The 17,091-nt window shown below is 52.0% G+C and overlaps 1 protein-coding gene and 1 long non-coding RNA gene across 3 annotated transcripts in view; one reads left to right on the top strand and one right to left on the bottom strand.

Annotated features, from left to right (window-relative positions):
- Window positions 1-221: 221 nt before the first annotated feature.
- On the top strand, window positions 222-3,688 carry LOC140702582 (uncharacterized). Its single transcript, XR_012081785.2, has 2 exons — window positions 222-1,380; window positions 3,489-3,688. It is a non-coding gene; the product is annotated as an uncharacterized LOC140702582 (long non-coding RNA).
- Window positions 3,689-7,627: 3,939 nt separating this feature from the next.
- LOC110087057 (ATP binding cassette subfamily C member 1 (ABCC1 blood group)) overlaps window positions 7,628-17,091 on the bottom strand; it is a 43,329-nt gene continuing 33,865 nt past the window's right edge. Inside the window, exons 22-31 of one of the 2 annotated variants that reach the window (XM_072982813.2) lie at window positions 15,952-16,159; window positions 14,481-14,791; window positions 13,786-13,985; window positions 13,343-13,469; window positions 12,216-12,317; window positions 11,118-11,267; window positions 10,486-10,644; window positions 9,659-9,825; window positions 9,202-9,396; window positions 7,628-8,930 (exon numbers count right to left, since the gene is read on the bottom strand). In XM_072982813.2, coding sequence (XP_072838914.2) covers window positions 8,822-8,930; window positions 9,202-9,396; window positions 9,659-9,825; window positions 10,486-10,644; window positions 11,118-11,267; window positions 12,216-12,317; window positions 13,343-13,469; window positions 13,786-13,985; window positions 14,481-14,791; window positions 15,952-16,159 — 1,728 coding nt within the window. In that variant the 3' untranslated portion in view covers window positions 7,628-8,821. Of the gene's footprint in view, window positions 8,931-9,201; window positions 9,397-9,658; window positions 9,826-10,481; window positions 10,645-11,117; window positions 11,268-12,215; window positions 12,318-13,342; window positions 13,470-13,785; window positions 13,986-14,480; window positions 14,792-15,951; window positions 16,160-17,091 lie in introns of both variants that reach the window. The other variant, XR_013539128.1, reaches the window with a different exon arrangement.

Genomic DNA, 17,091 nt, shown 5'->3' with positions numbered 1-17,091 from the left:
CACAGATACCATCCAAATACACAGACAAGTTCCTGAATACACGAACACTTTAACTACATTATCCAGAGACAATAGACAGCAGGTTAATGATCATCCTTACTGGAAACTAGTGACTTGCAGTTTTAGCATGAGGCCTGCCATTGTCATAGATATACATTTGCTACTGCCACAGACATATACATTGTAACAGCATAACAGCATAAATTTTCCCCACAGTGAGCAGTTGTTCCAGGTGTTTCATTGCCTTCCGGCTCCTTTTGCAACTCGGTTTGGCATGAAGACGCGTTTATTTTGGGTTTTTTTTTTGTACCCCAATGCCCTCTTGCATCTTGGAGAATTCTTGTTAAGAGCTCCCTCGCCACCCCCTTCCTTCCTTCCTCATTTAATGCACGCGTCATATCCTTGATTGGTGACTTTGCAAAGTTTGGCCCCAGCACGAGAAATCCAGGCTTCGGTAGGACTTCCCCTTCTCGGGTACGTGGCTGCAGCCATTGCCAGTAAGGGAAGCTCACGCGTTGCAAGGCGGAACAGTGGGTTGAGGACTTCGATCCCAGCTCCTCGGTAGAAGTCATCAGACCTAAGTATGTGATCCAACTGGTGACGGTAGACAGCAGGAGGTGCTCACGATGGGTGTGTCGTGGTGCTTATAAATCTCTCCTCCCCCCCCCCCGCCCTGATTTGGTCAGGGGACTTAAACTACATGGCACCAAACGTATGCAACCGCCCACGCTGAGAGCTAAATTGCACCGGGAATGAGTTGCACAAGGAACGTGCTCTTGCTTTCCCTCTGCTCGGTGGTGTAATGGAACCGTGGCTTGGAGGGTCAAAGCTCTGTGACTCTCTGTTTAGCAGACCCTCTGGCTACATCCCTCCCCCTTTCCCTGTGTCCCCATTTCCTCTGAGCTGAGCAACAATTGTGGTAGCAAGGGGAGAAATGTTTTTTTCCCCCCCCCAGAATCATTGTTGCCAGCTATCTCTGTGGCGCTGCAAAGTATCTTGAGGGTGGTTTGGGTCTGAATAAGCTATTAAGAGCCATTCACTCTACAAAACACCCACTCATTTTCTCTCTCTCTCTCTCTTTCCCTCTCTCTGTTTTAAATGAGCCCCTGCCTGTCTTTTTGGAGGTGCTGGCCATGAGAAGCATCAGAAGGGAGCCCTTACGACTTCTAGATTCATGAGGTCCTTGCCTGTCATGGTACCAGCGAAAACAAAACTATCTTTCAGAAGCCTGTTTCCACTTCAAGAGAATGTCTCGGGCTGAGCAACTTTGCTGCTTTGAGAACTCAAACCCAGGCCAGGCCAGGTCACATAGATCAAAGCCGGCCTCCATCACTCTTGTGTTTGTGATGGCAGGAGATCTCCTGGCTATGCAGTCTTAAGGTCAGGATCTTCCCCAAAGCCCAAATGAGTCTTGCATATAGGTGTGACTTAATGCAATTAAGGTGTACCTTAATTGCAGCACGGTTGTGTCATGGAGAGCTGTAAAGGAGCAGAGAGACTTCCATGAAACTGCCCTGGGCTAAAAAGGAGCCCGGCGTGGCTTGTTTTGACAGGCGCTGCCTCTCCCGTGGCGTGAAAATACAAACGCCTTTCGTGGGAGGCGCTGGGAACCAAACCAGCAAACATGGGTGCACAAAGCAGGGGTTTTAAGCCCTGAACATGGGTCCCAGTTACCCGAGACATCGCTTTTTCCCCCTTCTGGACAGATTGAGACCTTAAGGCCATCTGGACGGACCGTCCTGGTAGATCAGAGAGAAAGAGAGAGAGCCTCAAGGCCAGTCGGAGTTGCCGAGCCCCTTGAGAGAGAAGTCCTGGAGAGCTTCCTTAGGACATCGCTTGCCTTATCCACACCACGCTGGACGGAATTGTTTAGGAGCGCGGCTGGTTCTTTTTCTCCTTTTTCAAACCTCGTCTGGCTTCCAGCTAAAATAAAACAAAACTCTTTGTTTCTTTGCTTGCTTTAAAGAAATCAGAAGCAAAGAACGGAAAGAAAAGCAATGTGCTTGTCCTATGATAATAATCTAGATTCTCGGACACTTTGAGAACAAGGTGCTCTCTCTCTCGCTCTTTTGAGACCTGCTGAAGCTGGATATATTTACGAGGGCCAGAGACTTCCAGAGATGGAAGGGAGCTTAAAGATCATCTAGTCAGAATACACAAGCAAAACTGGGCTACCCAGTGACCCTTTTCGAGCCGTTTTTAAAAGCTTCCACGAAGGCAGTGTGCCATTTTTGGAGTAACCTATCCCACGGCTGCTCAGCTCTTACTCCCTGTGTGTTCCCTCTTGTCTCTACCTCGAGGTTCTGGCCACCCAAGCCTCGGTTTTTGTAGCCTGCAGGCCTTTGTAGGTTGGAGTAGAAACGTTTGCAGAAATTTTCCGCGTTTGTCTTTTTGGTTTTGCATGCTCGGAAGGGATTTTTTAAAAAGGGCTCAGTGGAAGGTGCCTGCAGGGGTTGAAGCATTCATTTGGGGGGGGGGGTGTCCTGTTCAAAAGAAAAACATGGCGTGAGACCTGAGACAGACAGAAGGGAGCTTTAGGCTTTCTCTGGTGTTGGAGGGGTTTCTGACAAAGCTGTTATGATGGGGGGAAGCACGTACTGTCTTCTTAGGACCCATGTTTTCTGTGCTGTGCTGTTATTTCTGACTTGCAATGACCCAAGTAGAGTTTTGAATGATCAGTGTCACCCCACAATGAGTTTCATTGGCCTACGGGGATTTGAACCCCTCCACATCTAAACCACCCCGGAACCTGCTTAGCTTCAGCAACAGGGCTGCGCCTGGAGACTCATTCCCCCCCCCCCCGCCCCTTATGAAGCACTGCTGGATAGCTCAGGGGTTCAGGCATCTGTCCACAGAGCCAGAGAGGTTGGGAGTTCGATTCCACCCCTGGGCCTCCTGGACAGGGTCTGGACCCGATCATCCATAAGGTCTCCGTTCTGAGATTATTAGCTCATCTTGTAAGGGGGGGGGAAGGGAAATGAAGCTGACTGCTAACGCTGGTTTCCGAAGGGGACGTGCTTTGTGGTTTGAGCTCCGTCTGCAGTTTCAGTTTCAGGCTGTGTCAAGTCTCCTGCTTGGAAAAGGATGTTTCCCGGGTTCTGGCAGGCTTGCCTGCTTTCCAACTTTCCTTACAGCCCGGGAACATTCCTTTCTTTTGAGGGGGATGACCCCCAAATCCTAGCTTTTTGCCATCCCACGATGGAAACTTTCCACGGGCACTCATTTGCCACCCGAGACTAGTTTTCTCTTAAAATCGGAACTGGAGATCTTGGGAACAGGAGGCCAGGACGGGACGCGCTCCCTCTGTGCCAAGTTGACCCTTTCCTGGATCCGGAGTTTCTGCCCACCGGCTGGCCGTGTCCTTCCCAGCCACGAGGGAGGGAGGGAGCTTCTCCTAAAGGGGTGAGATGTGGCTGGAACGTCCCTTCCCGACCTCCACCGACAGGGTTCGGCCATCATCCTGAAGCCACCCTCTTTTTCTCTTGCAGGAACTGGTTATGCTCCTGCCTCATCCCTTTCTCCTCGGCTCCTACAAGCAACTTTGAGCCAGCGTGCCGGCATGATGGATAGGGATGCCTCCACTGCCACCAGAGGAGTCACTCCTCACTACATCAAAAATGACTCTTAAATCAATGTTATTCATTTAATTATTTATTTAAGTGTTCATAAGTAAATCATGTCAAGTAAATCATGGATGGTCTTATTTCATTTACTCAATCAACTGTGCTTTGCTAACATTTATATTTGCTTATGTAGAATCATGTTAATCCAAGTATTTATTCATTTCTTTTCTTATTCCCTATCTCTCTATTACTCTTCTCTAACACAAGACTGGTCCTAACTGCCTAAACTGCTTCTCTCAAACTGAAGTCCTTAACTCTAACTCTCATCCCTAACTCATCCCTAACTGCTACCTAACTGAAATCCTCTCTAACTGATCTTTAACTGCCTTCCATTCTTCTTATATTTCCTTAGTCTCGCCTTTTCTGTACAACTATTGGCTCCTGAATCAGGGTTCCATTGTGATGGACAGGAGTGGTTACTGACCTGTCCGTCACACTCCGTCTCCACTTTTTTTGCACGCTCAGAGGCAGTCTTGTCATTTCCAAAGCTTCGCTTTCTACCTACCGGGTGAGGCCTTTCATGCAGGCAGGAGAGATTTCATTTTCCCGTGGCCTCTTCTAGTACCAAAAGCCTTGCCCAAATCCAGGTTCCGTCCCCCCCCCCAAAAAAACCTTCCCTTCCTGCTTCTAGTGTGCTTTCCATCCCACCCCCCCAAAAAAGGTGGTGTCACAAAACCAGGCACCTCTGAGCTTCGCTGACAGCCGACAGAATTGGGCAGCCCAGGCCTCCGAAAGAGAACTTCTCGCTCTTGCTTCCATCCAGATCCTAGCGGGGAAAACCGGGCCGAGGGTTCGAAGCGTTGCCTCAGGTGGCTGGCGGGGCTGGGACGCGACCAGGTGTCGCTTGGCACCCAAAGGGTTGGGTCGGGTCCATAGTTTGCACTCCGAGGGAACAATTCACGCCGAGGTGACACTGTGACTTCCCCCCTCCCTGCTTTTTTATTATTATTAATTATTATTAATTATTATTAATTATTATTAATTATTATTAATTATTATTAATTATTATTATTATTATTATTATTATTATTATTATTATTATTATTATTATTATTATTATAGACTAGCTTTCTTGTTGGATTAACGAATGGGCCTTGCTTGTCACCAGCTGCAGGGCAGCCGAGAAGGTTCTTGCAGGCATCAGTTTGGGACACACACACCCTCTGCCCAAGGGTCTCAGGCGAAGCCTAAACAATGGCGGCCTCCGTGTTTTCTTCCCTTTGGTCTCCGATCCGGGGTGCTGTGGTGCTCCCCCAGCTTCCATCCTGAGCTGAAAGCACACTCCAGGAGGGAAGGAGACGGCCGTGTTTTGGGGAGGGGGCATTTGAATTGAGCGAGGCGGCGCTCCTGAGTTTGCAGAAGACCCTCGGTGGCGTTTGGGGGGCTGCGGGCCAGCCGTTGGGATGAGGAAGGCTTGGAAGCTGGCGCTTTGCAGCTGTTTCTGCGTTTCAGGCCACCCGGTTCCCCATCCCCAACCCCCCCCCCCCCCCGAAATGCTTGTTCAGTTGCATTTGAGCCTGAGGATGATTTTGTTCCATAAATAAACGGGTCCATCTTGTAAGGGGGGCAAAAAATGAAGCTGACTGCTAATGCTGGTTTCTGGTTTCCAAAGGGGACGTGCTTTGTGTGGTTTGCGCTCCGTCTGCAGTTTCAGTTTCAGGCTGTGTCAAGCTCTCGAGCGTGGACTCTTGTCGCTGCCGGTGCCTAAAGCCTTGGGGTAAAGCTCTCAATGGTAGGATTTTTGAGGGTGACGGGCCCGTCCTGTCCACCCTTCGCTTTTCCCACCAGCCAGGGGAATGGAGGCTCGCTGGGGAGGCCAAACAGCCTGATGTTTTACAAGACAAATTTTGAACACACACAGAGAGAAAAAACCCAACACAAAACCTGCTTTTCAAGTCTCAGCAAGGATCTAATGTGGGCCAGTCTTGCTTGGAGAACTTCCTTTTTGGAGGAGGGATGCAGATGACAACGTGCTTTTTTTGGGGGGGGATAATTTGAGCTCATGACTATTCCCACCATCATCCACAATTGGGCTGGAGCCTGTAGAAATTGGGGTGGTGAGGAACAGGTGATCCCGCGTCCTCTTCTGGCTGCTTCTTCGGGATATGGTTTTCGGCAGGCGATTCGCATTGGGAGTGCAGGAAGGATCACTCCCGCTGCTTCTGGCCAAAAGCCCCTGCGTTCAACTTTGGGTATCATTTGCTCTGGTTATTTAGGAGCAAACGAAAGGCAGCATTATTATTCCTGATGCCCCAGCAGCGTCTTCTGAAGGAGGTGTGCGATCTGACCAGCTGGAGCCTGAACGAGCAGTGCGTTTCCAGAGCGTTTATGAGCTGCCAGAGTGTAAAAATAAAAATAATTGCAGGAGCAAGTGTACAAAAACTGCAGCAATAACTCCGGCAAGCTGCCCGGGAGAGAGGGCTCCTTAAGGGGGTCTGAAATGGATGGAAAAGTCACCGGTAGGTCCTTTAAAAATCTCCTGAGACACGACGTGATGGCTGTTGAGCTAAGAGAGGGGTGGTCAGACCGAGGCACGGAGGAAAAGGGGGTGGGTGCTCTGATGGCCCCTAGGAACAGTTTGGAGGAAGTAACAAGTTGGCCCCAGTGTGTGTGTGGGGGGGAAGCATATTTTCCAAACCCTAAGGCTTCAGTTCTCAAAGAGTCCTATTCCAGGGGTAAATGGCAAACAGAAAAGGCTGAAAATCCCGGCCCATTTGATTCTCGGGCTCTTCCTTCTGCCACCGAGAAAGAGGATTTGGGCCGTCCTGAACAGGGAAGGAAACCACACCAGCTGAAAACGGTGGTGAGTCCCAGGAACGAAGAGTGCGTGCCCCACTAAATAGGGCTTCTGGAGGTCTGGAGGGGGCCCCTCGGTCGGCGGTTCTCTCCCCCCCCCCCATTTGTACCCTGTGATCTGATGTGGCAAGATCCTACTTGGATGAGTTCCAGGTTTGCTTTCTTGTGCTTGGCAGGAAGCTTCGGGGCAGCCCTTGTTCTGAAACGAGGAAACCAGCCACGCCAGCCACCAAGTGGAAAAGATGAGTCACCCATCTTCTCGCTTGTGTGCTGCAATTTCCACGGCAAGGACGCTGACCTTTGCCGTGAGTCCATGTGGGGCAGTTTTTAAAAAAGAAGTCGAGGCACCTACGTCACAATACTTTCTTTCTTGGACTTCATTTCCTCAAGCGAGCATGAAAGGCTGAACTCGTCTCTCTTTCCAATTCTGTGTTTTCTCGGATCGTGTGGGTCACTGGGTGGTTCTCAACACGGGTGACCAGAGAGGTTCACTGTTCAGGTTGGAAACACAACAGGTTTCATCATCTCTGGGAGTTCTGCTTGACAGACAAGACATCTTAAAATGTGGCTGACCTCAGCTTTGGAACTGAGCTAGGCCTAGCTCCTCCTAGCTTCCTGTTCTGAAAGCAAGCTCCCAGGGAGCACTGGGGCAGGAACAGGAAGCTTAAGACAGAGCTAGGCCTAGCTCAGCTTCAGAGTAGAGACCTTTTCCTCAGGTGAGCCACACTGAGGTGGCTGCCTGACAGGTAGAACTCCCAAATTAGAGAATTATGATGCCATCTGTAGTCCAACAAATCCAAAACTCCTATCCCTAATTATCACTATTATTCTTATTGCTATTATTATTTTTCAACAGGATTCCTAAGAAGTGTATCTACCGTTTTGGGGATTATTTCGTCCCATACTCATTCTAGTACAGCTTGTATTCTTAAGCACACGTGACAGAACACAATATTCAAAGAATCAGCAGTTCAAAACAGCCTTAACCAACATGGTAGTCTCCTAAAAGGCTAAGAGACTACAGGTCCCATTGTTCTGGCCAGTGTGGCTAGAGTGATGGGGGCTGGTGGTGGTTGCATTCTAGGAGACTGTCGTGTTGAGAAAGGTCCAGTTCAATGCGGCTTGTGTTCCTGCATTGTGAATAAGGGGAATACTCCATATCTTTATTGACATCTCCCGTTGGTATGCAAATAACCTGGAACGATGAGTCTCTAAACAAACAGAAGAAGCTTTACTGAAAGCTTGCTCCAGGAGCCATTACAAAAATAGCAAAGTAAATGTCAGTCTGTGTAACTTCAGAGAACGGGATTTACAAAATAATAATAAAAAATTAAATAAATAGCTTTTATTCTAAGAAAAGACACAGGCCTAAGGATTGTTGTTCCTGTTTTTCAAACACCTCGGCAAGGTGTTTAAAAAGTCCAAAGTTCCGGGCTCCTGGGGTGTGCAGTCTGAGCCACTGATACCGCATATATTTTTTCCCAACAAAATGAGGTGATGGAAAACAGGAGGAGCACATTGTTTCTGTAGTCGTTGTGTCCATTGTGGGGGGGGGGGGAGAACAGGGAGGCTGGAAGGGAAGATGTTGGGAAGTAGAAACAACCAAGCAAAAATAAGAGTTTGGCTTTTTGGAAGGATAGCAGCGTTTAGCTTAGGGCTGGTACCAGCCACCTCTGGGGTTGGTTCTTTTTTAAAGCCACGGGCACAAAAAAATAAAGCTACTGGACAGGCCGATTAAAAGCCGCCGGCCACCCGCTGAAAGACATGTGCTCTCCTTTGGGCCAAATACACCAAATCCGGACATCAAACCCTGTTCCATCTTTCCTCCATTGCCGAGGCAAGCAAGTTCCATCCAAAAGGGTTCGCCAAACTCCGCTTCGAATCTTTCAAGCCCAGCGCTCCCCTCTTTCAGCTCCTCCCGCGGAAGCCTCCCACTCTATCCCTCGTCTCCAGCCATTGTCCCAAGGGTTCAGCCCCCCCAGAAGGGGCTGCATTTTTTTTTCCAGTGGGAAGGGACCTTGCAAAAGAAGCCGCCACTTCTTCCTTTCTCTACATACAGGCAGACTCAAAATACATTTGGTCCTGTCGCTGGCCGACCCGTTGGAGCCCAAGGTAAAAGCTAAAAGCACAGGACCTGAGCTGAAAAACACACACACACAAAAATCCCGAAACTGACAAGGGAGGGAGGGAGGGGTGGGGTGTGTGTGTCTCTGTGTGGAAAGGAAGGAGGTTGTGTTTCTTCATCAAGTCACACCGTCAAGCTTCTTAAGGAAAATTATTTGGCTTCCGTATCGTGGCAAAGGTCTTTGGATGGATGCACACCTCCGCCAGGGAACGATGGTTCACCTGTCCTCTTCTGGGCTTTACACCCCACCCCCCAAAAAACGAGGGGACCTGCAACATCACACCAAGCCAGAGTCCTTGGCCATACTATAGAAGAGGCCCTTCTTCTGAATGAGGTCAGCAGGCGATCCGCTCTCCACAATTTCGCCTTTATCGAGAACAATCACCCTGTAATTAAACAAGACAGAAGTGAGGGGGAGGGGGCGAGGGGCAGCCAACAGCTCGTCCGTCATTCTGGTCCATAAGGGCACAACAGCCACGCCGGATCGGGCTGAAGCGTTATCAGGTCCAGCCTTCTGCCCGGTCCCCGCGCTGGCCTAGCCGGGCAGCCCCACCCTTGGTCCCCAGGTCCCCAGGCGGCAACAGGCGTGCAGGCACTTTCCACCTGTTATCTGAGGGAAACAGACCCACCCGGACTAATCAGGCCAGCCATGCTCACCGTGTGTAGTCCATGATTGTGTTCAAACGGTGGGCTATCGTCAGGACCGTGCAGTCGTCAAACTGAGTCCGGATCGTGGCCTGGATGAGGTCGTCCGTTTTAAGGTCCACGGCTGCCGTGGCTTCGTCCAGGACGAGGATCTTGGTCTTCCGAAGCAAAGCTCGGGCGAGGCACAAGAGCTGCCGTTGCCCAATGCTGGGAACAAAAGAGGAACTCTTAAAATGGAATTACCCCAAATCTCTCTCTCTCTTTTTTTTCTGGTGGGGGTTTCAACTCTACAGGACAGCACTGGCCACTTCCCTTTTGCAGGGGAAGAGGGGGAAGAAGTGTGATCTACACTCCCACACACAGACACAAACACACAAAATGTATTTTTAAAGGATTCAAACAAGCTATCAGATGGTAACAGATTTTTTTAAAAAAAAATAACCTAAAGGTATCCAAAATCTACCCCTACCTGAGGTTTTCCCCGCCCTCCGAACACTCGTGGTTGAGCTTATCGGGGAGGGTTGACACGAAGCTTTTCAAGTGAGCCAGTTCCAAAGACGTCCAGACATCGTCGTCCGAGTACTGGTTGAACGGATCCAAATTCATCCGCAGGGAGCCAGAGAACAGGACGGGATCCTGCCTGGGCAACAGAATCTGATCAAAAGGGGTCCCAGGGGAATTGCCATCCAAGGCCTGCCGCCTGGAGCCAGGCGGGCAAAGGTTCTCCCGCACGAGCAACACAGACTTTCAGGGTGACCGCCACCTACGAGGGATAGGCGCGGGCAAGCTTCGCATCTCCCGCTTCCTCTCCCAACTTGTCTGTGGAGAACCAATTCCCTGAGGATGATCTTTGTCCGGTTAAAACCGGGCTTGGGTCTGCAGGGCTCCGAGGAAGTATTTCTTCCTGTTTGGTAGCCTAAAAATTAACCCTGCAACACGGTGACGGGGGAGGCCCTTGGCTTTGTCTGACGGTTGGGGAAGACACCCAGGAACAGGGGACACCCAGCGTGGTCCACTGAGGGGCCCAAAGGAGATCTCTGGGGGTCATGGACCAAAGGCAGGCGAAACTGTCCCCCCCCCAGGAAAGAAACAAGGATTCTTTAGTTGTCCTCAAAGCGGGCCCGTTCCTTTAGCACAAGCTCCAGACGACTCCGACTCCCTAAGCCCCTGATGGAGAAGCTCCGAAAGGGCTGGCCTGGGCCGGTAGGGGTCGCCTCGTTTCCACCCCCCCACCCCCCCACCCCCCCAGATGCTACGTGGGCCCTACCCAGGGTGTCAGTGAGCACCTCCACTTGCCTGGGGGATAATCGTGACCTTGAAGCGGAGGTCATGGAGCCCGATCTTCGCAATGTTGACCCCATCGATGAGGATCTCCCCTTCGGCCGCCTCGTTGATCCGGAACAAGCCGAGGGTGAGGGACGACTTCCCGGCTCCGGTTCTCCCCACGATGCCCACCTGAGGAGAAGGATCCGGGCAGGGGAGGGAGGGAGGGGGTAAAAGAAACCATGAGGAAAGGGCAATAGGTTGGAAGGGGCTGGACCAAGAGCTATGGGCACAGGAGGCCATCGGCTGTTCCTGAAGGGCGAATCCTCCCCCCCTCGCCCCCACCCCAGAGAGAAATGACCAGGTTCCTCTTCAGAAGGAGGAAAAGCTGGTTTACGGCCTTCTTGGGACACAGGTGGTAACTTTGCATCAGGAAACACCCCCCCAAAAGCGATCCAAGTCCCCCCAACCCCCACCCCTTTCTCCTGCCTTTCTCTGCTCGGTGTCCCACTTCTCCGCCACCTCCGTTTCCCTCCCAGGCCCTTCTCTGCCTCCTTGACCCCAAGAGACCTCCTCCCAGCTTGCCGTTCTGCCTTTTTGGGGGGAGGATCTGCCACTGAACCCAAGACCCCCCCCCGAGAGGGAGCAGGGGCTCCGGGGCTCACTTTTTCTCCTCCGTTGAGGGTGACGTTGATGTTCTTCAGCACCAGGTCCATGTCGTCTCTGTAGCGAAGGCTGTAGCCTCGGAACTCCACCTTGCCTTCGTGCGGCCAGTTGCTCGGCAGTGGGGTGGCCGGCTTGAGGGTCCATTCTGCCTGGAGGAGACACCGAACCGTCAGCCTCGCTGGAGGAAGTCCCTGCCCTTTGGGGTCACACCAAACAACCTGCAGAAGAGCCCTTAAGTCTTCTCTCCCCCCCCATGAAGGATTTTTTTTTTTGGATACCATGCTGAAATGAAAGGCTGGGGAGCTGCTGTTTCGAGAGTCTGCCTCTACCAGTATGGTTTGCCCTGGCTTTCCAGGACCAACCCCTCCAGCAGAGAGCAGCCCGTCCTCCCGGCCTTCTAACGTACCCCATAAAGTGGGGAGAGAAGGTAACATTGCATGTTAAAGCCAAGAGCATGCCCTACTCTCTCTCTCTCTCAGGGGTCTGGAAAGTTAACCCTGGGCAGAATTCCCTGGGCTGCAGGGCTAGCGGCCCCCACGGGTAGCAGAGAGGGTGCATAACATGGCCCAGCCACATTCTCTCCTCCAAAGTCTGCTGGTAGGACTCCCCGGCATGGCAAACATAACACGGAAACGAACGGTTTGGCCACTGGAGGGCACTCGTGGTCCTTAAACGCAAAGCGCCACAGGAGACCATCAGGAAGCTTAGGTTCCAGACCCCCCCCCCCCAGGGAAGCCTGCCATCTTCACACACGCCCCCCCACCCCCTGCCATTGCTTTCAGGTCACAGAAAGAACCCGACTTTGCCTTGCTCAGAGCTGGGGGTTGAATAACTTGTGGCTGGACAGCTGGCATTCCACTGTTAACCCCCTAGCCCACTCCACTAAATTTAAGGTACTTGTAAGGCCCAGTTTTTTTAAGGCAACGGATGGTTGTTCTCCTACGACAATCATTTCCACGAGGCACGGGGTCCTTTAAAGCAACCTCTCCTCCTCACAGCTCCGGCTTGCTCCAAACCAGGAAAAGCAAGGCCTGGCAGACCGAAGTGGGAGAATCTCTGGATCCCAGGGACAGGACCACCGGTCTTCAAAACCTCACCTCTTTTTCTTTTTCAGAGTACTCCTTCACTCTTTCCACGGCTACGATGTTTGTTTCCATCTCGGACGACATCCGGACCAACCAATTTAAGTAAGTAGTGATCTGCAGAAGGGAAAACAGAAGGCCCAGGCTAGGTTCAGAAACCATTTGGGGTATATAAGAGACAGCATATTAAATACAAGCTGAAAACGTGTGCAATGGGAAGTCACAGCTTTCTATAAACAACTCCCAGCCTGGATTCTGACCAGGTATACCCCCACTTAGAAGGAGAGGTGGGGGAAACAGAGGTTTTTGAAACAACTCAAGTTTCCCCGATAAGAGCTCATTTATACACTCAAAGGGTGGGGAAAAAACAAAACCCCAAAGCAAATGGAACTGTTTCACTGTTATAGCAAGTCAGGACAGCTGGTGTAGGATTGCGTGTCTGAATGCTGACATCCAGACTTCAAAGATATGAAGCAAGAATTCCTCTCAGATTTGGCACTGAATTAGGCCAATAGGACAAGAGCCAGCCTTCTGTTCTTTCCAATCATTTTTTTCCTAGAAATGCATTTTCTCTGAATCCTGCCTAAAACATAACCACTGCCATAAATTCTCTCCTTAGGAAATGCATTAACTTTCTACTTTTATATATATATATTCTACTTTTATATATATATATTTGATGGCCTCACGGAATGAGATCATGAGATCTTGACACATCTCATGATGTGGAAAGCCACGTTTCCTCCTCAAGCGGAGAGACATCTCCCTCCTAAGACAAGGATCCTATCTGGATACTCATTTGAGTTTGTGCCCCCTGTTGAAAAGGAACATCTGCAGCCTTCGGGAGCTCTCACAGTCCTTTGCTTTCGCTCCAGAATAATAACCACGGGCTGCCCAGTCCATTCTGACTGGGTTTTCTAGGTAGAGAATAGCCAGAATTGGTTGCCTCTTCTCTTCTTCTGAGGAATGCCCTGGGACCGCACAGCTTTTGCCCGACAAACAACACAGGCTGGCTCTAATTTGCAAGAAGCACCAGCACCGGGCGGGAATCAAACTCCCAGCCTGTGGCTCTGCAGCCAGGAACCGAAACCGCAAAGCAATCCGAAATGTCCATAATCAACCACACCGGTTTTCTCAGCTACCTGTAGTGCGTATGAAACGGAGAGGCCCACCAGCCCCGGGCTGAGGCTGTGCCGAGCGATGACTGCAAACAGAGCAGCGAAGAGGACAATGAAGTTCCCGACGTACTCCAGCCGGATTGCAAGCCATCTGCCAAGTCGCGGGTGGGAGGAAAAGAGAGAGAAAGAGAGAGAGAGAGAAAAAAAAGGACAATGAAGCTCTGGGCAGACACAGCGCCACAAAGCCATACAGAAAAACTGGCTGGATGATGAACAAGTCTTAGCAACAAAGGAACATCACCTTCGAAGCTACCATAAAGCAAACGGGAGCCAACCTGGACAGGACCAGTCAGGCAAAGCCGCCCTCGAAAGGCCGGTCCGCTTGCAATGGGCGCCGGGAGAGGATCCCAGGAGAAAGGCAGGTCTTTCCGTAAGGGGAACTCCCTTCCTGCGCACTGCCCGCCTACCTGTTGGTCACGATGCTCGGGAAATAGGCTTTTTGGTTCTCGTCCACCTTCAGGTCGCTCTGCCGGATGAAGCGCTCCTGCTCTCCGAAGGCTCGGATGACGGTGACGCCCAGGAGCGTCTCGTTGAAGTGGGAATAGATGGGGGAGCGGCTGACCGACTCCAGGCGCTTCAGCTGGCGGGAGGTGGCCACGTAGAAGCGCTGCAGAAAGGCCAGTGGGAGACGAGGTCAGAGGGGAAGGAGGACGGGGGGGGGAGGAACGGAGCCGACAAGCCCCTGGGCAAAAAGGCTGCTCCACGAAATGGCGCCGGGGCGGGCAGAAACCTGGGGGCGGCCCTCCCTTCTCCAGCCTCTTCCTGCCCCCTTTTCCGACACTTAACTTTTAACCCAGACGTTCGTGAAACCCAACATGGAAAAAAACGACCACGTCCCCTCTCCTAAGAGCATGGCTTTCAACCTCCAAAATCTGAGCAGCAAAACGGAAGCCCTTCTGCAGCTTTTGTTAAAATGGGCACCTGTCACATTGGCTGCAGAATGTGTGAAATAACGCCCAGAAAGAGAGGGTCAAAGGAGACGGCTCGCAGGAAGGAGCAGTTTGGAGGTTCGCGTAGGGGCCTCCTCAAGAGGAGCTGAAAGGGCTAAGGAAGGAAGGGGCGAGAAGCCAGAGAGGGTGGGGTGGAGGGGCAGCCCTCTTACCTGCACAAAGAAGTACACGAACCCCAGAGGTGGGATCACCACAGCAGCGACCGGAGTGGCCAAGAGGATGATGATGCAGGACCCGATGACGTTGAACAGGGAGCCCATGAACATCTTGATGATCTGGGGGATGGTGGAGTCAATGGTGTCCATTTCTTTGGAGAAGCGGTTCACCAAGTTCCCACTGGGCGTCCGTTCGAAAAAGCTCATCGGGCAGCGGAGGACGTTGTACAGCAGGTCCAGGTGAAGCCAGCGAGAGGCGAAGATCCCTCCCATCGACAGGGCCATGGAGTAGCCGAAGACGCTGATGCCTTCAAAAGAGACAGGCGGGACAAAAAACCTGAACCTCCTCTCCCCATTTCCGCTGTCCGTGGGCGGAAGAAACGGACCAGCAGGATCGCCCTGGCAAGAAGGCACAAGGGCCGAAGGACCTCCTTGATGACAGCCCTGCACCAAACCTTTCTTCAGGCCTGTGGGTCTGGAACGGTGACCTAAGCTGCCCCCTTTCTCACTGGGGGGGCGGGCAGGGGGGCAGCTAGTCCTCGGCTGCTCTCGGGAAAAGCTGGGAGGCTGCCAGAAGGAATCCGGTATCGCTGCTGGCGTCGTGTCCTTCGTAACACAACGGGTGCCACTGCCAAGGCCGGGGGGGGACTCCCACCCCAGGCTATTTGAGGCAGCTGAGTTGCCCACACAGGCGCCTGTCCAACCGGTGTGGACTCAAGAGGGTGCCGCTCTGGGGCAAAGGCATTCTCGAGGGCGGAATCTCAAGAAACAGGGCTTGGAAACGCAGTGGGGTGGGAAAGCCCTGGAAACGGGGCCTGGATGCCGAGCTCGGGAGAAGACGACCACGGAGATGGAAAGAGGAAAAGCCTTTGCCACCAATCCTCCCGCCTTCCCCCTGACACTGACTAAGTAGGTCGTCTTCTCTCAGGATTCCCTGACCTTGCAAGTCTGCTGGGAAGGTAAACTGGGACGGAGAGAAGGGCAGAGCCATGTACACTGTTTGTGAGCCACGTTTATTCTGGGTCCCCTGAGAGAGGAGGCAGAATAAAACATATCATAAAGAAGTGCCCAGGCTTCCTGATTCTCCATCACTCATTTTAAGAGAAGCAGCGAGCAACACACTCCGCGGGTCAGATCCAGGCAGCTTCCGAGATTCCACCACGAGGACTAGAAACCTGTTTCTCAAAACACACCGCACAGAGAGAAAATGGTCAAAACTGAAGCGCACAGCCAAAATGGATCTTGGCTGAAAACAAGAAACAAACCCACAAGGGTGTAGCGATCCTGGCGTCCACCGCTTACAATGCTCACCACCACCACATCATCCAATGCTATCCCCTTTATCTAAGGATTAAGGAGACACTGCCCAGAAAGGACGGCCAAGGGAGAGCAACCCGACGAGGCCACCCCGTTGACCAGGGCAACGGGGCGAAAGGGCGCACGTCAAGAACAGAGGCGGCTCACAAACCTTGGGAGAGCCCCAGGGCCCCATAGACCGTCAGGCGGAGGTCCGTGTTTCTCTGGGTCCCGTTGACGACGGGGTCGTCCGTCCACAAGCTCAGCCAGTAGTTGGAAGACAAAGAGGCCACGTGGGTGCAGATGAAGAGGAAGATGCTCAGGAACGCGACGAAGAGCCCGATGGCCTTCATGTATTCCCAGTAGACGGTGGGCTTCACCTGAAAGGGCGGGAAAGCAAGCCGGGTGGGTGCCGCTGCTCCCCACGTCTGAACCTGCCCTTCCCAGCTTATCCCCAAAGCCCGTCATGGCACTCCCCCCCCCCCCAAAGTCCCTCTCTGTCCTTCTGCTTTCCGAGCACGCGGGCGAAGACCACCCTCTCCAGACAGGTTGCCTGAGCAGGGTTTTTCAAGTGGGTGGTGACGCTTCACTGCCTTGAATGTGCTTTTAGTGCGGCTTTTGTTTGCCATTTTGGTGTCCGTTTAATCCTCTTTAGCATTTGCATCCTTGTGGCTTTTAGCTTCAGATACTGTCTTTTAACAGTGCAAATTGCCTTGGGTCCTTTTTTTTTAAGGAGAAAGACAGGGTTCCAATATGATAAATAAAATAAGAAAGGGGGTGGTTCATCTTCCTCTCCAAGGGGCTTGAAATGATACACACCATGGGCCAGAATCCAGCTAGCTGAGCATTTACACCAGCACAAGGGCCCATGGGGAAATCCTACAGCTGTGATTAGCTGCTAATTAACCAGCCCCTGACTGAATTGCTGGTGACAGGCTGGCTGCATGACCTGAACCGTGGACTAGAAATTCAGCTGGGAATTGGGAGCTACTGGCATGAATTTTCACTTGGCTTTCAAGTCAGTATGTATTCCGTACTGGCAAATCGGGTGGCCATCCCTAGTTATTTTTAGCCTCCAGGGCCTAAGAGGTGCCGCCGAGGAGCAGAAAGGCGCGCTCTGCTCTTTGATGGGCCACACGCTCAGGCCACCGAGAGGGACTGGCTACCTTGGAAGAACAAAAACTTGAGCTGTAATTTGAGGCCAGCGTTCGGCTGCTGGAGAACTGCCTCTCGGGCACAACGGCGGCACCAGCAGCTGGGGTCACAGATCTCCCCACGGGGAAAGACAAACACACACACATGCCCTTGGCAC

The sequence above is a fragment of the Pogona vitticeps genome, chromosome 13 (genome assembly GCF_051106095.1).
Source record: "Pogona vitticeps strain Pit_001003342236 chromosome 13, PviZW2.1, whole genome shotgun sequence".
Lineage (NCBI taxonomy): Eukaryota > Metazoa > Chordata > Lepidosauria > Squamata > Agamidae > Pogona > Pogona vitticeps.
This window is presented reverse-complemented; position numbering and strand designations above follow the sequence as displayed.